Source organism: Cryptotermes secundus, unplaced genomic scaffold (assembly GCF_002891405.2).
Source record: "Cryptotermes secundus unplaced genomic scaffold, Csec_1.0 scaffold634, whole genome shotgun sequence".
In the NCBI taxonomy this organism is placed as follows: domain Eukaryota; kingdom Metazoa; phylum Arthropoda; class Insecta; order Blattodea; family Kalotermitidae; genus Cryptotermes; species Cryptotermes secundus.
Genome location: NW_019737091.1, coordinates 530,187 through 555,219, shown reverse-complemented (window position 1 = coordinate 555,219; position 25,033 = coordinate 530,187). Strand labels below are relative to the sequence as shown.

Below are 25,033 nucleotides of genomic sequence, written 5' to 3'. Positions count from 1 at the left end.
TGCTGGGAGGAACACGAAGGCTAACATTTTCCAAAAGAGAAGCGTAGGATTTAAGACCACGAAAGACCTGAACAAGAAAAAGGGCATCAAGGGGGATGTCTCCGTTTATGTAAAGATTGTAGACTTAATTTCTCTAAAGCATCAGTATAATTATATGAAATATGAGGGGAAAAACGATAAAAACAGACGGACGGAAACTTTTGATGGATGCCCTCAAGCTCATTGGCATCAGTCGAGGCGATAATGATGATACAAGTGACCTAAACATTTTGCTAGAGCATTTCACCTTTACCGGCTTACCTGTTGGATTCCACGCTCAATAGCTTCTTGGGCAAGGCGTCCTGGACCTTCGACCGTTTTACCGTCATCATTTGGACCCCAGGAAGCACTATAGATATCCACTTTATCGAACGCGTATCCCAGTGCGCTGCCCTCGACACGGTCGTTTACCATTCCGTCAAGAAGACGCACGCCTGTTTACCAGAGAAGTGGTTTCAATAAAATATGCTCAGTCCGAATATTCTCTCACCAGCTTCAGGAACCGTCAAGCGAAGGGGTAGTTACTCCAAGGTTCCGGGAACTGGACACGAGAGGGTAGGTACTATATTACTCACAGCAAAATTATCTGTCATATGTAGGAATGGGGTAATTGGTTAGATTTTGTGGATTATGGGGTTTGTGCGCGACGTTCTAATACTGTAATACTCTGAGCAACTGCCATTACAAGGGCATAAGTAGAATATATTACGAAACTAAATTATCGAGAAAGCGTTATTATTTTCGTATCATGCATTTTAATTTCTGTAATATTCTGCAGGGCAGGGCATGTAGTTCGAATGGGGGAGAGGAGGAATGCATATAGGATATTGGAGGGAAAGCCGGAAGGAAATAGACCACTGGGAAAACCAAGGCGTAAGTGGGTGGACAATATTAAAATGGATCTTAGAGAGATAGGATGGTATGGATTGGATTGATATGGTTCAGGATGGGGACCAGTGGAGGGCCCTTGTGAAGACGGTAATGAACCTTCGGGTTCTATAAAATGCTGGAAAGTTCTTAAGTAGCTGCAGAATTAGCGGTTCCTCAAGAAGGGCTCAGCTTCATGAGTGAGTAAGTAAGTAAGTAAGTAAGTAAGTAATATTCCGCATTTCTTACAGAAGCGTTTAATGTATGAGTGCATGTGATAATCATTAGACGTGCTATTCTGTTCAGTTATATTTCTACCCTCAAACGGACCACAATAACCTCCATTTCTCTCTCGCTCTCTGACGCATACAGTGACATCCTGCTAATCTCTCTCACGCACATAGGGACGCTCGGGTAATCCTTCTGACACTTCCAGCTTGCTCCCGAGTTCCCTAGGGATGTAAGATTGTGAATATGCGAGTCGTATTTGCGTTCTAGAGATCTGTCAGTGAAATTTCAGCAGGAAAACTATAATTTTACTCCAGAATTAACTGATCATGGCTGTTTCTACCAAGACAGTGTGAACCCAACTGACACCTGCTGGGTGACCATTCTCTTAGGGTTAAAAGAAAGCTTTGGCTTTCTCATTTGTCGGTAAGCAGTATATACGGGAAAGTACAGACATCATGGAAAAATTGACCTAGATTTTCTGACGGGTAGGTATATTCTCACGTGCATTAGTGACTATAGACGGGGTTTGTAATGGTGAATAGATTTATTGACCACTTACAAGTTGCAGCTACAAGTAACTATAACACCAATTCTGATTTCCATATTACAGATTACTCCACACTAAGTCTCATTCTGCCGGTCACGGTAGCCCAGCGGTCTAAGGCATGCACTATCTTCGCTCGCTCGGAAGCCGGGATCGTGGGTTCGAATCCCACTCAGGGCATGGATGTTTGTGTGCGTTTTTCTGTGTTTGTCTACAGGTAGAGGCCTTGCGACGAGCTGATCACCAGCCCAAGGAGTCCTACCGAATGTGTAAGATCTAGAAAAACCGAAGTGAACGGAGTTCATGGAGGTAGGCCTAGGCCCACTGGGGCTGTAGTGCCAAAGAAACAAAAAAGTCTCATTCTACTACTCATTACGGCAGAAGATAATCTTAATTTCGGCCCCGCCCCAGAATGTAGTTCTCTTCTAAATTCCAGCAAAGACAGACGGTATTTTGGATCCCGAACCTGCACCCTAGCAACGAAAGAAGACAGTTTTGACTTTCTCTTGCATTCTAGTAGGGGCAGAATTTTGCTTCCCCCCACGCATCCTATTAACGACAGAAAATAGGTTCGGTATTCCTCATGTTGTGACAACAGCAGAAGGCACTTCGGGGTTTCCCACCATCCCACCAAGGGTCCCATAATTGTCATTATCCCACTGTTATGACGACTCTAGTGTTGAAACTATCCAAATGTCCTTGCTGAGATGATCCGGGATAGCTCAGTCAGTGTAGGGATTGGGTACGACTGGTCGTCTAGGAATCTATTTCCGGCAGAGCCAAGAGATTTTTCTCTATTCCATAGCGTCCAGTCCGGCTCTGGGGTCTACCTGACGCCCTCTCCAAGGGGTGCCAAGAGCTCTTTCCTGGGGGTAAGGAGGCCGGGGTGTGAAGCAGACCACTGAGCTCCATCCATTGTCGAGGTTGATTTACCTCCTCTCCACGTACGTCTTCATTGCGTGGGGCTTAATTAATTAGGCATAGGGTCAAGGTTATATTTACCATTTCTAGATTTACCTTCTGCTAAGGAAGAAATGGGAAAATAATTTTTCTTGGACTCGAACCCATGCATATTTTCTAGTGTCTAAATCGTCCCCAGCGAAGTTCTCTACCAGCGTACACCACTTTGTCCAAATAAGTTCAGCGGTGTGGAAATATACGAAGCTGAAGCAAAATAAACAGACACGTGTTCTTTTTTTATGAATAGAGGAGATAAGAGCCTAGGCGTAGTGGCAGAACATTGCATTCAGTGCTAACAGGAAAGCTGAAGGGAAGGAAACACTTGGGGAGTAGAGACGTTCAATGGAGGATGATGCTGTACTACTTAATCTTAAAGGAAACCGGAGCAGGCGAACTGGATTCACGTGGCTGAGGAGAGACGCAAGTGGTAGGCTTTTGTGAACACGATAATGAAAATCGGCTGAACCAGTATTTCTTTATGATGAAAGATCCTACTTCACAGAGTTATTTGACGCGATACTGTATCCTCAATATGCTTCTTCTGATCTCCATTATAGAGGCGAGTTACAGACATTACAGACACCGATGAATGAAATTCGGTACAAACATCGTGCAAGTTGCGGTCATCATGCATCATATATCTGAACTCCTCTCTTCAGCTGGATCCACAATAACATCGTTAAGTGGATTTTAATGACAACAGATATTTCGGTGAGCGTGCAGTATTCAGTAGAGCGGTTCAAAGGAAATAGAATGACAGGATGGACATTACAGAAAATGTCTTATAGCCTGGATGATACTGAAGCCTACACTGTACACTCCCCCGTGACTATACGCACAACGCCAATGTGGAGAACTTCAATGCTCTTTTCTTTCCCAGACAGACATGAAGGAGAGCAGGATACAGAAAATGAGTGCTCGCCAACGAAAGTGAAAACACGTACGGCTTGGAAAGTTGGAGTTTCCTTTGGTTCAGAAGCAAAGACGACAAAAAGAGTTTTGTGGAATTTTGGCAAGATTTACTTCACGATACCAGAGCGTCTTAGGAAACCTGCTCGTTGCTTCTCCCAATGCAGGGAGCCGTCAGTAGATACAGGCACAGTTGATGAACCACATACACACTCCTAAATATCCTATCCTATCCAAAATTAAAAAAAAAAGTGTTTGGTATTAACAGCTGTGTCTGCTCAGATGGGGCGTACCTAAACAGTTTGGTCCATTAGAAGGAGCTAAATCACAGCTCCGCAAATTCGTTTCGGCCTTGTCGCAACGAATTAGAAAGTGTCGTGTGAATGGAATGCAAGGAATATTCACTTACCAATTTACTAACATCCGAGTGCTGACCATGTATATTGGTTACGTAATAAGTATAACTACATATTTAATATTTTTTGTCGAGATTCGGGCTGTAATACATTTTGTGTATATACTTTAAAATAGTGTCTTTACATATATAATGTCTAGGGTGTTTGAAGGGAGGTGATTATGTATTTTGTGTGGTGGTGAAGAAATATTCTACACTATCTTGCTGTTGTTATTTCACAGGTGTTTGCTACTTTCAGACTTCACTTGGTATGTTCTAAATGCTAAGTTATATGTGCTGTGATGTATTTTGCTGTCCAGATTTTACGACTGGTAAAGTGGTTTTAATGGGATGGATATTTTAATGTCGGAGATTACCTTTGACAGTGAATTGACGCAGAGAAATACACTTATTATTAATTATAGTTAATATTTTATGTTTTATTTTTCACTGGCTCTACAGCCCCCTTGTGCCTTGATGTGTGATTTTCAGTTTTATGACGATTTTACAGATGGTAGGACTCCTTGGACGAGTGATCAGCTTCTCGCAAGGCCTCTTCATACACATAGGGAAACATAAACACGGAATAAACACATACATACACTACACAGCAATGCCTTGTGTGGGATTCGAACTCACGATCCCGGCTTCCGAGCGAGCGAAGACATTACGTGCCTTAGACCGCTCAGCTACCGTGACCGGCTTATGTTTTATATAGATGCTAAAAATGGCATAAAAACGTACAACACCAATTACAAGTGTCCCAAAGGTAATTTCACGTGTAACTGAATATGTACTGAAGAATCTTTTTATGAAATCCAGAAAATCTTTATAATTTATTTATGCATGACAGGAATGTTGAAATACATGTCAGTTTTGTCAACAGATAATTTGCTGTGTAATGTGGAACTCCGTAAAAGGATCAAAACGCCCCCCTCCCCCGAAAGAAAACCTACAGTTACGGGAGGGAGACGTAGTGTAAATTCATTCTACGCAGTTTCAGACGCAGTGCTGTAGCTACTCACATTGTGTGACGCTTACCTCCTACTTTAGCGTTGAAAGCGACGCCGACGCCGCACTTGCGGTTGTTGGCAGACATGGCAATCTCTCCCGCGCACCGCGTGCCGTGCGCATTAGTTAGGGCCTCATCATAGCGTGGGGTCGGGTCGTAGTCATTATCATTAGCGTCGTAACTTATCTCTGGATCCTGTAAACCACGGACAGATGGCTCTACAGGTCTCTGACAATGGCTCATTCATTGCATCAATATCACATTATACGCTGTCTATTTTATGAATTAGGCATATATTCGATATAGGCTGCACGACGTTTAGGGATTATCTCTACGTTCCTTTTCAAGTGGTGTATTGTCACCATACTGATAGGCCTTCATTTTAAGCCCAAGGATTGCTTGTACTCAAAATTCAATTATAACATTCAATATAGAGATAAAACGCAAAATGAAGGTTTGAGAAGGGCTTCTAAACACACACTTTTCAATAAAACGATAAGATCTCATGACAGAGGAAGACTATTGTTGGCAGACCCATCTGTCGGTAGAATTAGTACACCCTGTAACAAGCTTGTGGAGAACTTTATATATGTACTGTGTTACCATAAACGCACAGGGAATTATTATGATTTTACTGCATAGACAGATTAGTGGCAACAAAGTCACGAGTTTAATCCAAACCTTACGTACAAAATAATAAACACAAGCTGCCAGTATAATGATTGTAAGTCATCTGATGACGAGATAAGTGCGAACTATTTATAGTTCCAGGGTTTAACAGGGATATTCAAACACGAAACCCAGGTAGTGCGTGTATGCACTGCCTGCCTATATGGAAGGAACTCCCACTTATCGCTCGTATGTTAAACTTGACGTCATTCTGTAAATGTTGGTGTAAAGCCTCTGAGTGAACACAAAATTTAGAGGAGCAGATCGGTTTCCACACAAGAGACCTCGATTAGCCCCCGCTCTGCCCTATGTATCGGCCCAAGCAAATGAGATCTTCCTTCGTGTCCTTAATTAACGTTTATTTGATCCGGGAAACCCAATACCTTGTCCCAATTATAAATACAAGGCATGGAGTCTTAAGATAATTCTCGTTAGAGAACACAGCTTCTCGACAACGGATTAAACTGTGAAACAAAATGAATTGTGTTAGTAAAGGACAGACATGTTTCTCCAGTGCATTTTCCAGTTTCGCAAATGTTGTATGTGGTACACTTCTCCCGTAAATAGGACAGTGTCCAATCTGTTCAGCAGTTTTTTCGGAAGGTCTCTGAATATGTCCGTCTTAAACTTCTATAGCAGCCACTTCCTTTTTTACGGTATTACAATGCACTCTGTTGCATAATTAATCCTTGCCTCTATAAAGAGACTGCTTAAGGGTGCGACCCAATTTAGAAGGACTTTGTGCAGTGATATAATCAATAGACTGATCACTCGGTGTTATCAGTTTAGAATTTCATGCTACTTCGTTGAAATAATCTGAGAAACTTAACAAAGATTGTGGAATCCTCACTCGAACAATATAAGGAATCACTGTTATCATAGGCTTCTAAATTAAGTATATGGTTTCTAAATTCTCCTAAGTTTGTCAGTCTGGTGCTTAGAATGCAATATGAATAACAGGAGAGTAAAAGCAGAAACTCACGTAATTTTCTCGTATGTCGTCGTGAGTGTACTCGAGACCATCATCTAGGACAACAACTCTTACACCGCGGCCCGTGACTCCCATCTTGTACAGTGGTAGCACGTGAAGATCCAGTTTTGGCAGGTCCGGTCGCGTGCGAGTGTCTTGCTGAGGCAGAAACACAATGGACATTACTGAAACACGTACTCTAGCTGTTGAGGAGTGTCTGCTTCTAAATTATTTTCCTTCCATGAACGCTAAGATAGATGTTCTATCCACACGCAGAAACATTTCCTCAATATTTGAAGTACTTATAACTGTGAAAATGAGGATTACTGTCTTCTGGGATGCGGCGCCGTACAGTATTATAGATATTTACCAACGTTTCGGCGGAACCATCTCTAAGATCACACTGTGCATCTCTCCAGTACGCTGATACTCTCACACGCACCGGAGAACGAACATAGAAGCTCGTAATCGTCTGTGGGGAGGCTACTTTATGACGCGTTCGTTGATCACAAAATCTCAGATTCATGAATGCCATGTTACTTCGTTCCTCTCCTTACACTCTTCAACCTACCAAATTGAGAAAGCATGCCACGACGGGAAAGTTGGCACTAACTTCGCAAAAAAATGGCAGTCTCAAGCCAAGGAGTTTGTTTATTTTATTTTTGCTTGTATGCCACGACAGTACGTCGTCATAACCCAGAAGACTGTAATATTCAGGAACAATTACAATATTTTATTAGTATGTACTTCTGAGATTGTCTTTTCTTCACCGGGTGCATCCTGTTGTGTGTCACAAACATATGGTTTAGGAAGGTACCCATCAACACAGGGGACCACGCGGTAGCGTAGTTGGTTGAGGCACTATGTTAAAAGCCGGAAGGTCGCGGGTTCAAGTCCCAATGAGATCACTGGATTTTTTCAATTGAACTAATCCTTCCAGCCTCACTATGGCCCTGGGGTCTACTCAGCCTCTATCAGAAATGAGTACCAGGAATTAATTAAAGAATTTTCTTGGAGAGTAAAGCGCGGCCGGCGTGTAAGGCTGATAACTTGACCGCCATCTTTGAGCCGATTGCCTAGAAAATGTGGAACCTTCAACGTCTCACAACCCTATGGGCCTTCACGGTCTCTTAGAAGGATAGTTTTACTTTTACTTTACTTCTGAGATTGAAGCCAAAACCCAGTGGGTCAAGAGCTCTGTCATCTGGGACATAACACGGTATAGTTCGTTGAGAATCAACTTCGACTTTTAACGGGCTACACGGCGTCACATCCCAGAAGATACAACTGTTCACTATCACCGCTGTGAGAGTCTCAATGGGCCAGTTTGTATAATATTTTTTAACAGCTAAAACAGAAGCATTATATGTATTTTTGTAAAGACGTAATATTAATAACAATATGCAGCTTTCAAAAGGAAACTTATGTTTAACCTTTGGATTTTAGTCTTACATTGAGTAGGTTAGGAATTACAGTTTTTTCTAAATTTGCCTAAGGTCCGGTACTCTGAAAACACAGAGAAGGAAAAGTTTCGGAAACTGATGTGTTTCTGTCCAAGGTGAGGGGGAGACACATACTCTTTTGGGTCCGTTGCAAATAGCTTACTGAGGTTAGCTGTTTCTAAAGAACCCAACAAAATAGTGCCTCCCCTCTCATCTGATGACGGCAACAGATCCAGTTTCCGAAACGTTGTGTTCTCTAATGTTATTTGAGTAATTCCGAGTGTTATACGCCACTGTCAGGACAGCTTAGAATCTGATTAGGTTTGTTTAATGATAACCTTCTGGGCTTTTCTTTACCTTCAATCTTCATAAAATATAGATTCGTCGTTATATTAAACAAATTACTTACCAGGTACCATTCTTGGTCCCAGAGTTCGTCATTAAATAGTCTTTCTACCCGCTGTGAAGGTACTTCAAGATCAGCTCTTTTCCGACGCGACGTCGGCCTTGGAATATCAGAGACATCTAGCGGCGGTTCGAAGTCTCGCTTTACTCGCTGTTTGGCAAACTGTTGCTCCGCCCATACCACCTGTTGGGAATAAAGCGAACCTCTAATTCCTGTGTGGGATAAATCCGAGTATCTAACTCTCCTCTGCTCCTCCATACGCCTTCTGGGCACAGTACTTAAGTAAGCAAAGGATTAATTATAGCTTTAGTATATTGTGTTAATAGCCCAAATTGCTCCACATATTTTGCTCCTCCTAGGTACGGATATTTTCCTAAGCGCTTTGTTCCAAAACGCTCGTAAGTAATACTCGCCCTTCAAAGTACGATACTATTCATGTCATCCATACAAAACAAATGGTAAAATTATTGCTTTGGAACCTGTACTCAAATTGAATAATAAGCATTTCCGGGATTTGTACTTCAATATTATTATTAATATCTCCGCGTCTATTCTTAGGTTCGTTCCAAGATAAGAATAATTACTTCGAGGGTAAAAGGTATAGTTCTTCCTTTGTTTAACTAATTTGGCACTATCCCATTAAGGCGTATGGGGGAGTGGATATAGAGACCCATATTTTATTGATCTAGGCAGGAGCTAGAGATGAGTGGTCAGTTTCACACCCAGGCCGCTTTAACCCCGGGGAAAGAGCCCCCGGTACCAATTGGATAGGATGTCCGATGAACTACAGAGCCGTTTTGGACGACGTGGAGAACCAAAAGAAATCTTGACCTTACCGGAACTCGAACTCAGACCCCTCGGTTGTCCAGGCCGTAGCCAGTCGCTATACCGACTACGCTAACCTGACTCAATTCTAAAATTATTCATTAGTGTCAGGTGAGGGCTTTGTTGACGAATTTGGCTTGTTGTCATTTTCTTCTATCTACGAAGACCATTGTCTTCTGGGTGTTCTGATAGATATTTACCAACGTTCCGGCGAAATCTCCTGTCTTCAACCTCCACCATGAAGAAGAAGGTAGCAAGTTGCTCCGAAATATTGGCAAATATCCATTACTCTGTAGGGTCACAACCCACGTGGCAGTAATCTTTGTAGTCACCCCGGTGGAGGTAATTTGATTTTCATTCTTACGTCTGTATCCTGTTGTGTATTTACTACGTAAATCTGCCACTCGATCACAACAATTCTACTCACCCACTCACTCACACATACATTCACTTATTCATGGAGCTGAGCGCTTCTTGAGAAGCTGCCAATTGTGCAGCTACTCCAGAACTTCCATGCGTTTTATGGAACCCAAAGCTTCATTACCGTGTTCACAAGAGCCTTCCATCGGTCCCTATCCTGAACCAGATCAATCAAATCCATACCATCCCTTCCTATCTCTTAGATCCATTTTAATATTATCCATCCACCTACGTCTACGTACACATTTACATTTTCTCTTTTACTTTTCTTTGGAAAAGTTCGAATGCCAAAACTACAGCGGTTATAACTATCCCTGTAACAGGCCGTGGAGGCCGTAGGCTTATGAGAGGTTGAGGCTGTCTCACATTTTGTAGACAATCGGCTCACGGATGGCGGTGAGGTTGTCAGCCTTATGCGTCGGCCAACTTTCACCCCTCCCCAGGAAGATTCCTGGTATTCGTTTCTCTTATATGGTGAATCGACCCCAGGGCCACAGTACGGCTGGAAGGATTGGGAAATTGAAAAAAAAATACACCTCATCGGGACTTGAACAGGTGACCTTCCGGCTTGTAGCATAATGCCTCAACTAACTAGCCTACCTCGTGCCAAACAGTGGTTATACTACTCCCAATATTTCATACTTTATAACCTAAATAAATGAGGATCACAAATTAACAACATTTTCTAACGTGCCTCACTATACTTCCCCCCTAATACAAGGATTAATGGTAGACATACCCTAGCATCCCTTGCTAGTCGCTGTGTGAGACGAGGAAATGCTCTCTTTTGTAGGGGAGGGTGATCTAGTTTCAGCATTCTGTATGTGTCTGGAAATCCCGTCACCTGCAACAGAAATAGCGCCATAGGCTCAGCAGAGAATCTCAGAATGTAAGCGGTTTGTGTGACATGTAACAATTTGTTTTGAAATTGTTTAAGATTTTTTTTTTGCCTGCGCTGAAATGGTTCTCACGGCTGTGACTATGAAGATTAATGTCTCTTGGACGTGACACCATGTAGACTGGTAAGAGCATTTCGGTGGAATTTTCTGCCTTGATTTTCAGGGTAGAAGAATTCTTTGAAAATTCATGCAGAAGTTCTCCAAATCATTGAAAAGGAAATTACCATATTATGAAGCATTATAACAAGCAAGAATTTTTTCGCAGCTTTCTTCAGACCCTCCATGAAAACATGGGGGAAGTTCCTTAAATTTGATCCTAATGCTTAGGTCCACATTTTCCCAAATTTATTATTCACTAAGATACAGTAATCACAGTAAGTTACTGACAGCGTCCTTAAATTAACTACACGACGTCACATCTCAGAAGACAGCAAACGACGTCTGCATATAGCTACCTAACTTGTAATTTTCTTATTGCTAGTGGGGTGGAACTAACACCTTTGTACTGCGGCCACATCTGGCCTATTGTACCAGCCCCAGATGATAGGTGAGGGTGATTGTGGAGCAATTGGTGGAATAAAGATTGCAGGGAAACCGGAGTACTCGGAGAAAACCTGCACCAGAGCCACTCTGTCCATCACAAATCCCACTTGACCAGAACCGGGATCGAACCCGAGCCGCCGCGGTGGGAAGCCAGCGACTAACTACCTACTAAACTGTTTGACAAAGTTAAATCTTTAGCTGGTGTGAGAAATACCAGCCCTTATAATGCGTCAGCTGACCACAGAGAACAGAAGGGAAAGCGCTGGCTCATGCCTGCCCTGCGGGAAACCCTTATTGCCTCACTAATGAATCTTAATTTAATTCACACATTCTACGCATTTGAAAGTAATGCAGCTGTTTCGAAATAGGCTAACTGATCCTTTCTAAAGCGGTTGTTATTTATGCAGCTATCAGAACATCCTCCTCCTTGTGAAACCCAAGGGCTTCATCAAATACAAATTCATAAATATTCTTTCCATCTTACGTCTATCTTAGTCTTCTCTTTTTCGTTATATCTTACGTTGTTCTTGCTTCCTCCTCTCTGTACCGTCTCGTATCTTCATTTCCATCTCATACATTTGATGCAAAGAATTTATTTTTCACTTAGGAAATTTGCACACACAATGCACAGTTTTATACATTCCATAAAGTCCTAGTTTACTTACGTAGTACTTACTTACTCATGGAGCCGCCAATTCTGCAGCTACTCGAGAATTTTCCAGCATTTTATGGAATCCGAAGGTTCATTACCGTGTTCACAATAGCCCTCCACTGGCCCCTATCATGAGCCAGATCTATCCAATCCATACCATCCCATCCTATCTCTCTAAGATCAATTTTAATATTGTTCAACCACCTACGCCTTGGTCTCCCCAGTGGTCTCTTTCCTTCTGGCCTTCTCACCAATATCCTATACGCATTCCTCTTCTCCATTCATGCTACATGCCCTGCTCACCTCATTCTCCTTGACTTGATCATTGTAACTATACTTGGAAAAGAGTACATTCTATGAAGCTCCTCATTATGCAGTTTTCCCTTGTCACAATGCATGGCTCGTCCTCAGGTTGTGGATGGAGGAGACACCCTCCAGGTAAGAAGGAAGCTGCGAATATATTAAATAAGCAGTCGCGGAGGGCCTACAAGTGGTGATCCTCCAGCTCGGGGGTTGGGCGTGGAGCTAACTCCCCCTCACCGTAAAAAAATAAGCTTGTTACGAAAATGTTCAGAAAGCCTTGGGCCTGGACGGATCCATTAAATCCCATAATTTTAAAAATATTTCTGCGATTTAAAGAGAGGTCCATAAAAGCAAAAGCTGTCTATAACTGTGCAGCGTATATGCATATGCATGACTAGACCTGCAGAAGTAGGTTGATTGCATCTTCGAAAAATTAGGACTATACTCAAAACTAGTTGAGATCTGTAAAATTTTAAGAGCCTAGTAGTAGCAGAAGCAGTAGCAGTAGTAGTAGTAGCAGCAGCAGCAGTAGTAGTAGTAGTAGTAGTAGTAGCAGTGAAGGAATGATGTTCACTGAATATAGAATATATGAATAGCTACATATGACTAGAAAGGTGCTCTCTGGGTACCCACATTTCATAAATGAGTTCTACTCGGCTTCTTATAACTTAAACACTTGACTGTTTATTCATTTATTGCATGTACAAGTATATTGCTGTTAAACCAGTCACACGGCAGACATTTCACATCGCGGATTTGAAAATTCTTTATTGTGTTTCTTAAATATTCAGAAAGCCGAAAAGGCGTTTAAGTGGAAGGTATAGCTCAGGATCGAACATTTTATTTGGTATGTAATGAACTGATTTTGATCAAATGAACCTGACAATATGAACTTCGTGCATCATATGGTTGTAATAATAAAGAAGAATCAATATTACATTTATTCTATAATTTTTACATGTACTTCTTTGAATTTAATTTTAATTTTTCGGATGTGAATCATGGCGACGGACTGACGGACACGGCCTGCCCATTATACTTTTGTTTTCTGCACTACCTATAAATACCAAATAGAATCACCCTGTGATAATGAAACTAGGATGATGACGCGCACAGCGAGCCCAAAACCTCCTAGTGCCGCCATCTGGACGAACGTCATTGTACTGTGCGATTGCGAGCGTCAATGGAGTTGTCAATATTCATGAGAGATGTCTCTACTAGCATACAGCTTTTCCACGACATGTCCGCGATATGACGTCAAGCGGCATCCAATCGATATATCGATTTGACGCTAAGTGACGACCCAATGAACGCCCACGGTGACCCGGGTGTGGACGCTTATATTAGGAAAATAAGAGAAGCGAAGAGGTAGCTAAGCTCTAGCAGTGGGGTACAACCCTTCCCTCTGTCAAAATCTCCCCTTCGTGGGGGTGTGAGTAGGAATGGGGATATAAAATCGATATCTACCGCCCTCTTGCGGGAGAGCGTGCGAATAGTTGTTTGGCGCACGCTCTGGCGGCTGTTATGAGTGATGGAAGGGGGACTGGTCTTGATGGGAGGTGGGGGGGGGGAGGATAGCCGGNATCAGAACATACAACACAGAGGGGTCATCCGCTCCATTCGTGGAGATATTGCAGTGTCACATGGTAGCACTTAGGCAGCTGTGATGTCTTGGCTTACTGCAGTTCGATATTTTAGTTCTGTTCACTGACCTCCGAATGACCAATTTTGAACGTGCCTCACGCCAATCAGTTCCGCAGTTTCTACTGTCTGTCCCTAAGATAGATTCTTCTGCAGTGAAAACGTGCCGCGGCAGTATTCATTACAGGAACGCTGAAGCCGCATTCAGACCTAAATCACATTTTTATATCGAGCAGTTTGGTGTAGCCGTAATGATCTAGACTTCTGTGCGGACTGTATTCAGTCTTTGGGTTAATTTTTCCTGGCATTACAGGATCTCATTTGTTGAAAACATCATCATCATCATCATCATCATCATCTGGTAGGGTGATATATTAACGATGGATTGAAAAGAATCTGGAAGGACGCGGCCGTTGCCTATTTGGGGTACTATCCCGATATTTGCCCGGAGGACTGAGGAAAGAATATGAACAAGGATAGTCGACGTAGGGGCCGAAATTCGAACTGAATAAAAGTCTAGAACGTTACATAACTTACAGCCTGTTCAGTATTATTAGTATTATTAACAGGGCCCGGATTTTGATGACCTGAAAATGACCGAAAAAATTCAGAAAAATGACCTAAAATATGGCCCAAAAATGTAATATGCAGGGCCCGGATTTTGATGACCTGAAAATATTAAAAAAATGACCTATAAAATGGCCGAAAAATCCAGAAAAATGACCTAAAGAGAAAATAAAAACACTTTGCTTCCATGTTATTCACATTTCAGAAAAAATATGAAGAAAAATTCCCTAAAATGGCCAAAAATGACAAGAAATACCCTTAAAAGTCCAAAAATTTACCAAAAAATTACCCCCCAAATGAAAAAAAATCTAAAAAAAATGACAAAAAATTACCTATAAAATTTACATTTCTGTAACCAGCAGCTCATATCCGAGATTTATATTTAAGAGCATCGCATAGGATACAAAGAAAAAAATGACATGTCATCAAAATCCGGGCCCTGATTATTAACATCCCTATCATTTGTACTTCGATCTGTAAACCTTCCACGCATTTCCGAGTCAGAGGTGAAGGGTTTGACTGCAATAGCTGAAGTGTGTCGGTCAAGATGAAATTCCCAATTGTATTATTTAAAACGGGGGCACGCGGTAGCGTAGTTGGTTGAGGCACTATGCTACAAGCCGGAAGGTCGCGGGTTCGAGTCCCGGTGAGGTGGATTTTTGCAATTGACCTAATCCTTCCAACCGCACTACGGCCCTGGGGTCGACTCAGCCTCTAACAGAAATGAATACCAGGAATTAATTAAATAATTTTCCTGGGGAGTAAAGCGCGGACGGAGCGTAAGGCTGACAACCTTGCTGCCATCTGTGAGCCAATTGTCTAGATAATGTGGGACCCTCAACGTCTCACAACCCTATGGGCCTTCATGGCCTGTTACAGGGATAGCTTTACTTACTTACTTACTTTATTATTTAAGGCTCTTCCGAGAGTTTTGTCCCTCTTTTAAGTCACAATTTCAATCCATTCTTCTTATTCTGAAAAGATACGAGGAATTCTCGGAAGAACTAATCGCCCACTTTCCTTTGATATGAGACGGACCGCATAGAAAGCGACGCCTCGTACAGTTCTTCGTTGTCGAAAGTTTTCTCTACTTGTCGTATGAAATACTCTTAATTGTAAAGAAAACAACGTAGGCTAACAGTTATTCCCATAACTCAATACGGATATTGATTTCTTAATAGAGAATTTTCCCAGGTTGTGGATGCAAGCGACTATTATGCCTATTTTCGTAAGAGATAACAGTGGTTAGTTGCTTGTCCCACGAAATGAGAAACCAGAGTGAAGTTGCCTAGGTGTTTAATTAAGCACCCCACCATGAGGAAGCGGGTTTACAGTTCCACGCCACTAAATCATCAGCACTAGATAGTCACTGGTAAAGGCGGGTTTACATTGAGGCAACCATAGTCAACGGCGACTCACGCGGCGCGATCGCATGCTGCAAGTTGCTCACTTGCAGGCAGTGGGTAGCGCAATCGCATGCGGCTTGCGTCCCGTGTCCTCTAGTTGCTCCAGGCCGCAAGGTTATCCATCGCTAGTGGGTTCAGTTGCCTACCAGTAACCAGCAAGTCTTGACAACCTGCGAACGTTGTATTTGGACCTATGGCTCCTATTACGGACAAACTAAAATTGTATTTAATTTTAAAAGAATCATATGAGTTCCCCGAAAACTATACAATTATATAATTTAAGGAGCGATATGTGTTATATAGACATATTTCTTGCATTAACAACCATTCTGTGCTCTCCATTTTTGGTTATGATAGAAAAACGAAAGTTATCACGCATTTGGCAACTTCTCCTTACAGACGAAATAATTCCGGCACTTATATGATGTGCCACAGATCCTTTGTTCCGGTTGACAAGCCGTCACTTGCCGGGCGGTGACCTTGACCATGAAAGGACAGGGATGGCAGCGAATTGTTCAATATTTGCACCGGAGGCAAAATTATCTAACTCTACTGCGAGAGGTTACAGAACACGTTCATATGAATGTCAATATTCAATGTGTCAACAGCACTCACACTGAACGAGTTTTATGTGTTTGTTGCAAATATATATCTTGGTTGGGTTCATATCTGTTTAGCATAGACCTAATTTACATTAACTAAAAGTCGAAATATGCGATTTTGTATATAGATAGATATATATGCGATAAAAAATGCCCCTGGCCTAAAAATACATCTCATTACGTTGTACAAATTTTATGTGAAATATTTTTCGATGCTATCAACACTCAATTAATGAGATCAAGAGCATTAAATAGGAAAAGTACAGAATCTTAATTACCTGGGATGCGACGTATCATTCAGCTATGACAAAGATCTTGAACAGGAAGTTTTCTTGGATATAACGCCGTGTAGTCCGGTGAAACTCAACAGATTTTCATATGAAAATACCGCCTCTATCTTCAGAATCGCCTAGTAAGAAACTAACTTGAAGCAGGTAGCAAACAGTGCTCTGTACATTTGCTTCTTAATGACTTATCTTTCTACCCTGAAGACGGAGGCGAATTGTTCCCACGAAACGTCGGGGGAACGGACTACACAGCATTGTATCCTAAAAGACAGAACTCTTAGGTAGGCCGCACACCGGCATGCGTCAAGACATGTAACAGTCAAGACACAATGTCTGCGACATGACGCAAAGAAAGGAGGACAGTTGAAGCGAATGAGATTATGAAAACAACCGCACACCGTTCTGAGCCATAACATCAGCATTATGACTCAGACCGGTGTGCGGCGGTTTTCGTAATCTCATTCGTTTCAACTGTGCTCCTTTATTTGCGTCATGCCGCAGAAATCGTGTCTTGACTGTTACATGTCTTCACGCATGCCGGTGTGCGGCCTACCTTAATAACCACCGCTGTGAGAACTTAAAATCCTATATCTTGATCAAGAGTTGTTTAGATCTCAGCGTTGATGCGGAACAACACAAAGAAGGAAAAAAAACGAAAATAGAAAAGATACAAAGACTGAATTTTATAAGGTAACAGCAGCTCCAAAGCTTATGTATGGAAGGGAGAACTGGGTTCTGAAGAGATCGGAAAGGAGGAAAACCGAAACAGCAGAAATGCGCTTTTGAGGCGTGTCTCTGTATGTACCCTTACAGACAATGTACCAATGTACGCAAAGCATTATAAATGCATGCATTAGAAGGAAGAATCCAGGATTACGGAAACAAGTGTCACAATCACATCTTGAGAATGGACTCTTCAAGGCTGGCCAAAGAAATTAGAGAATTACCAACCAGAGAGGCAAAGAAACGCTGAACGGAAGGAAAGACGGTCAGAGAATAGGCTTGAAGCCGGAACTAGCTAATAAAGACCTTCAATGAAGTAGATAATTTTAATGATGATTAAGAGCAATTTCTGATCCTCGTGCAGTATGATATGTAGCTTCGGCAGGGTTAAGAGGTTTCTCTCTTGTCAACAGGGTCCAAACAGGCTCTGGGTGTCCAACCAGCATCCTACACAATGGGTCGTGGCGTGTGTCCTCAAGGTTACTGTGGAGGCGACGTGAAGCTCACCACTGCTATCTAAGGAAAAAGGAAAGGTAAAGCTATCCCTGTAATAGGCCGTAGAAGCCCATAGGATTGTGAGACGTCGAGACTCCCACATTTTCTAGACAATCGGTCCACAGATGAGGTGAGTTTGTCGCCCTTACGCGCTGGACGCTCTTTACATCCAGGAAGATTCCTGATACTCATTTGTGTTAGAGGCTGAGTCTACCACAGGGCCATAATTCAGCTGGAAGAATTAGGACAATTGAAAAATCCAATATCCTCATCGGGAATCGAACCTGAGACCTTCCAGCTTGTATTAAATGTGCCTCAACCAAATGTGCCTACCGCGAACCCCTAAGAATGTTTACGTAATACAAATATGTCTACTCCCCTCAAATTTTATCATGGGATCGTGCAAAGGGACAAGTTTATCTTAGGGTAAAAATAATAAAGTCTGAGAAGAAAGCAGTCTTCTGGGAAGTGGCGCCGTGTAGATATTGTGTTAACCGACGTTTCGGAGGAACTATCGCCTCCATCTTCAGGGTAGAAGAAAAAAGAAGGAAGAAACTCCGCAAGCGAGGAACCGGCGCGAGCAAGTGCTCATAGAGTAAAGTCTATGTTGTCTCTGTACTTAATTTACTAAGCATCAAGACATTAAGATGTATGGGGTAGTGGAAGTGTAGCTCCACGGAGGCAGGAGATTTCACCACTCTGGGCTACACACGGCCTCCTATCCCATGTGAGTGCCGGGGTAATCTTTCCTCGAAAGTGAAACGGCTGCTGTGTTTATATGAAGACACACCTACTGAGATTGAGACTGCATAGAGCAATACCTCCACTCCCTTATACATATTCAGGGCCTGTTCTTTAGTTAAGCATAGGATACATATTTTTAAAATATAGATTTGTGAGTATCTCAATTAAGAGCTTTGCCAGTGAAGTATACAAAAGAGCAAAGAATACATTTAGAAAAGTCAGTTACACTTCTTAGAATACACCTTCCGTTCTTGTAGCAACATGGACGTGTATAACGAACAGATTGTCGATCACGGTGACCGCACGGTCGAAGGCATGAACTGTCATCGCTCGCTCGAACGCTGGGGTGGAGGGTTCGAAACCCACTCAAGGTATGGATATCTGTGTGCGTTTATTCTATGTTTGTGTTGCTCTGTGTGTAGGTAGCGGCATTGTGACGGACTGATCCCCCGTCCAAGGAGTCCTACCGACTGCGTATATAACGGCCAAGGTCTAACAAATGGCTGCAGAGCCTTAGAGAGATAGAGATAACGAACACAATGAGGACTGGAGCTAATAGGTGCTTCTGGAAGCGAAAGAGTATTAGAATTCAGGTGTTACATAGGTCATCATCGCCACATCGTGCAGCTGCTGTGTGACGTCAGGTATTGAGTCCGGATCTGTTCATTATCAGTGAGAGGTAGGCAAACATCTCGTACTGCAGCCACTCTCTATCATGACGCGCTATTTCCTACTGTTTGCTTTCACTTTGTCGTGATGGTACCCATAAGTGCGTTTTCAGTATGCCATGAAGAAGCCTACTGTTTCCCCGACATGAGTCTCATAGAATGCGACTTCGAGCTAGGCATTTTTATATGCAGAAAGCAGTCTTCTGGGATTTGGCACCGTGTATATGTGGTGTTAACCGACGTTTCGGAGGAACGTATCGCCTCCATCTTCAGGGTAGAAGGAAAAATATAAGAAATCCGCAAGCAAAGAGACCGTGAGAACCGGTAAGAGCAGTCTGCTTTCTTCATAATCACCGGCGTGAAAGCCTCAAATCTTACATTTTTATACGCAGTTTGGGATGATATCGTGCAGTCTGGTAGAGATTTACCGGCTCATTCGGCTTATTCTTAGAACACTGAAAATAATGGTATCAGAAAATTTCTCAAAAAACGCCGGTAAAATCCTACCAGACTACACGGCGTTACGTTTGAGAAGCGGCGCTTCATGATCACCCCCGTGAGAACCACAGAACCAACATAGTTATTTACTGCGTTTTGCAGGTTGCTTGATTCCCTTATTCTAGACTCTGAAGATGGAAACAACGTATTCTTCCGAAACGTCGATACACTATCGTACTACACGGCATAACTTCCGAGAATTATTCTCCATATTCACTGCTGTGAGAACTGTGAGATCCGGTCATAACAACACTGTAGCCTGCACCAGTTCATAGTGGAGTGACTGTAAAACAGGATGAATATTTGAACATCACCTAGAAGACGAGTGAGAAAATAAAAGTAAAGGAGGTTAATAATTTGTAGTCTTGACATGTGAGTAGCATTACTGGTCTTATGAGTGCGAACAAATACGAACTCGATTAGAAATGGAAAATATGGCAGAAGAATTTTGAAACCAATGGTCCTGAGATATTTTGAATCGGTACACACTGAAACAGTTATACAAACAGACTTGAAAGGATTCTGACGATGGTGTATACTGTACTTCTTTTGGCTTATTTTGGACTTTATCCATCGTCTGGTATATAAAAGACAAAAGACCACGACGTTTCGGAGACTGGATCTGTCTCCGTCTTCAGGTGGGTAGGGAAGGATAAACCTACTCAGTTGGGCCCGTTAGAAAGAGCTAGTCTCAATCAGTGATCCAGTGATCCTGTCTCCGAAACGTCGTGGTCTTTTGTCTTTTACATACCAGACGATGGATAAAGTACAAAATAAGCCAAAAGAAGTACAGTCATACAAATGTTTTATTTCCATGAACAAAGAAAAATATGCAAATGCAAATCTAAAGTTTAATATTTTTCATTTCGTGCATCCTGTTGTGTTATTATATACAATTCTTTATTGGAGTCCGTCGTAACACAACAACATAACGGTCAAGGTTAAAATTACCTTAGCTACATGTTTCTGCTTTTGAAGCCATCATCAGGCAAAACACATGATGACTGTATTCACACACTACGAACTGCAATTTCATTGTGATAGTGAAGCTGGATACTTGATAAGTGTTACATTATAAAATACAATGAATTATAAACTTATTATAAAACTAAATTTTGGAGTAAAATATGGTTAAAACCCTTCATTTGATATTGCATATGATGAAGTCAGTTGTTGCAATCTTGTTACATTCCCACGGACGTACGAGTAATGGTATATTCAGGACTTGTATGCATATAGAAAACTGCTTGGAGGCCCGTGGCACAGATGTAGTATTATTTTGTTGAGTTGTAATCTGTTCAGTTGTCGGTAGGAGATAGCCACTGGAAGGTCGTAGTTAGAAATCGTCCTGTGAAAACTTAATGGGTGATTTGAAGGGCTTATGTGTGCTGTACTACAGTGATATTTGGAGTGTGGGATTAAGTGAGAGTGTTATAATTCTTGTGTTATAGATCCGTTGCCAGGAAACGGACAGTAAAGACTAATGGAAATAGACTGAGAATGTTAACGTGGAGTGATTTGTAGTGTGAAAATCAGTAGCAGTGTTATAATTACATGTACTTACGACCTGTAAGTGGCCAATAAATCCAATTACCAATCCGAACTCCGTCTATATTCACTGATACACGTGGCAATGTTAAATACCGGGTTTAGTATACATGCGTTAATTTGATTCATAACCAGATGCAAATAAGCGTAGCCGCTGACGCGGTTAAAATCCCATTCTCTCTCTCTCTCTCTCACACACACACACACACACACACACACAGAGCTTAGCATGGCTAAGTCCACTGTTGCACAGATATCACTTGTTTAGTCTTACCCCAGGTTGACCAACAGATTTGAGTGAAATCGAAACCTTATATATTGCATAGTGTAATCCTGCCTCTAGTCAAACCCTCACCGCCACCACCCACTATACACGATCGAGGTCATTCGTCATTGCCTCGTTCTGTACAAAGCTCCCTCTAATACCTCGCTAATGAATACAGATGTTCACCAACTGTGCATGTATTGACACTAACTTGGCCAACATATATCAACACCAGGCACTGAATGACTGCCCTCATCCCCCACACATAACAGAGATAGGCTTGCGTCCTAGCTAATGTCAGGACACTCTGGCCACCGCCAGGGAGCGCTCTCTGACACTGCAGCCAGCAACTCACCGCCTACTTCCACAAAAAACACATCTGCGATGCTGTATTCGTTCAGGAGTCGTAACACTTTTTTATGCAATATGAAATATCGCGCTCAGCATATTCCAAATGCGCTGCTTTCTCACGTCAAACCCACCACCAGGCTCATTATGAAATGGAAATTTAATTAGCGTGTTTCTGTTTCGGCGGTTTGTTCGGTGTTTAGAGTGCACAGCGTCGGTTGAAGAATGACTAATTGGAAGGAATTTCGTCCTGAGCCGCCGGGGTGTAATCGAGTTGCTGTAGTGGTATTTACCTGGGAAGACTGAAGAGAACCACGAGAAACCTCTGCCAGAAAAGCCTGCGTCTCGGCCACGATTCTAGAGCGTTACCGATGTGCTAATCGTTAGGTGGAAAGTATTGGTCAGGGCAGTGTAATGCAGGACGGTGAAATAGCTCGGATAGGAAAGACAAATTTTTAAAAAATTTTGATAGTGACGAATTTGAATAGTGATTACTTGAAAGACCGTAAATATATTGAGAGGATAATATTAAAGTAGAACTTTGGGAGATTATGAGGATCGTGAATGGAATTGGTTCAGAATTATCAGCGGCCGAGTTTGGTATTAGCAAAATTAAATTTGAGCTTTTTTTTATATTTCTTGGGGGTGGGGGTGAGACCGAGTCCCCTTGGTACATCGGCACTATTTGGCCTATTGTACCAGCCCCGGATAAGAGATGATGAGTGTGGAGCATTCGGTGGAATGAGAATTGGCAGGAGAAACTGAAGTACTCGGAGAAAATCTGCCCCAGTGCCACTTTGTCCACCACAAATCCCACGTGACCTGTCCGGTGATCGAACACAGGTCTCCGCGGTGGGAAGTCGAGGCGGTGACACCTATTTTAATTTAGTCGGAATAGCTGGTAAAAACTTCTTCGCTAACGAAATCAACATATTATTTCCTGAGCATATAATTACTTAGTAATGCAGTTTATAATATCAATTAGAGATATAATTTTTCTTGACATTTTATTAATTACTGACGCAACGCTTGTAAGTTTTCTCTGAATGGGAATAACGTCATAACCTAAATGTGCATGAAGCACATCACACTTTATTATAACAAACCTCAAAACTGTACCATTCCTGCCAAATTATTCGGTTCTTAATTGTGTCAGTATTTCTACTAATAAGTTCTAGCGTTTTCTGGAATCAAATGACCTGTTACAGACAGGATTCCTGCATTCATGTCTCCAGTGTATCGTTTATTTAAATGGGCTGATATCCATACTACAAATCACTGAACACTAAGTCTTCTCACTCTGTTTCCACCTGTCATTACTTGGTAACAGCTCTTCACAATTTCTATTGCTCTGCAATGTTTTCACTGTACTTTTCCTGGTATGAATCTCAGCAATGAAGATTCTTCGGCTTCGGTTTATCTTTGTTTAGCACTTCACAACTGCACTGCAGTGCCAGTTGTTTTCAATATTACTCCTCAGCACGGACCACGCCGAGAACAACGTCTTCTGGTGTCAATAATGCTTGTTTATTGGCCCGTTACCTAGCAATGGATATACGTGAACCAAATATAAAACATCTCTTGCGACACTGGTTCTATTATTGCGTGCGCATAAGAGTATATCGGGGGTTGCCTAGAAATGAGTCTACATGTCACAATATGAGCAGTTATCGACCATAAATGCAGCTGAAAACGCAAAAGTTTAGCTTGACAAATAACAAGGAAAATATACTTGAACATATTGAACGTAGTCCCCATTATATTCACTGCACTAACGCCTGGATTCCTGAGAGAATTTTTATGGTCGACATTGAAGCAATTCTTGTACTGCCGCCTTGACCTCCTCACTCGAATACGAATAGCTTCCTCTTAGTGCGTCTTGTGACAAAAGAAATGTGTTTTTTTTTTTGCTGGTGGGGTGGGACTAAGTCCCTTGTATTGCTGCCACTTCTGGCCTATTGTACCAAAAAAAGATGTTACACATACTGTGAATGAGGGAACATTCTGCGGCAAATTCCAGCAGGCTTGATTACTTCTGATTCCAAAAATCTGTTTACAGATCGCTTCTCTGCCTTGGTACATGGATGTCGCCATTTTGAAAATTGGCTGTTTCCAAATAACGCCAGCAGATGGTATCATGTGAGGGCTCAGTATTGCCAACAGACTGAGACCAGTAATCTGACACAAGATTATTGTCACGTGTCTGGGGTTCCGTGACGAATAATAATGGTTCTGGATTGGATGACTGGATTTATGGGCAATGTTATTACAATCGATCTTAATTACAGTCAATTACAACAGCTCGCAATCGATTAATGTCTCAGACTCGCTCCATTCCTTGCTGAATCACGACCGTCTTCTCTTCTGCGTGACTGACTTGGTTCTGATTTACGAGTCGACCACATCTTCAGCTCCCGTTGTCCATGGCTAAACCCTGAACTCTCTTACGAATGCCTAATTACTGACTCTCGAACGAACTCTCTTGAACTGAACTAAATTCCGGGAGAACCGAATAAACATCCCCATTTCCATCAGTTCGTGTATTACTCTGTTTTATCCGCTGACACGGGAATGTGTGTTTGGCAAGCCGTTGACTAGTAATGGAATTCCGCGTCTGTTCGTTACTGCGGGAAATTGGGTTACCGAACCTTGGCTTAACAATGGTCATATTCGTTACATTATTATTAACGTTTGCGTAATATGCCTTTTATGTTGGTTTTGCTGTTGTCATGTGAATACATTTTGTGATAGAGGAAATTATTAATAAAAGAAATGGGTTTTGACAGGAGATGTATGCAAGGAATATATCATAACATAAATTCCGAAGTTAAGGGATTAGAGAAGAGGTTGACGTGGGAAAAGAGTAATAGTTCGGATAGATAAAAATCGATTAATATGGCATGGGAATATCCGTTGAGTGGGAGATCGCAGATTGCCACACCGGATATTCGAAATGAGCCCAATAGGGTGCCGGGAAAGAGGCAGACCACAACGAATCTGGAGTGAGGTTACAGCGGAAATAATGAGGAAGAGAGATCTGACAGAGGACGATGGAGAAAATCGCCACAAAATGCAACTGGTTGCGAGGAACCCTCCAAGAAGAAAAACATACATGAAGAAAAATACATAAATATTATTATTATTATTATTATTATA

General features: G+C 42.0%; 1 protein-coding gene across 6 annotated transcripts in view; it reads right to left on the bottom strand.

Moving 5' to 3' along the window:
• LOC111870149 (neuroendocrine convertase 1) overlaps positions 1–25,033 on the bottom strand; it is a 94,602-nt gene that overhangs the window by 32,583 nt on the left and 36,986 nt on the right. For 5 of the 6 annotated variants that reach the window (XM_023862194.2, XM_023862195.2, XM_023862196.2 and 2 more), the window contains exons 3-7: positions 10,428–10,532; positions 8,447–8,626; positions 6,608–6,754; positions 4,986–5,151; positions 301–473 (exon numbers count right to left, since the gene is read on the bottom strand). In XM_023862194.2, coding sequence (XP_023717962.1) covers positions 301–473; positions 4,986–5,151; positions 6,608–6,754; positions 8,447–8,626; positions 10,428–10,532 — 771 coding nt within the window. The remainder of the gene's footprint in view (positions 1–300; positions 474–4,985; positions 5,152–6,607; positions 6,755–8,446; positions 8,627–10,427; positions 10,533–25,033) is intronic. The other variant, XM_023862199.2, reaches the window with a different exon arrangement.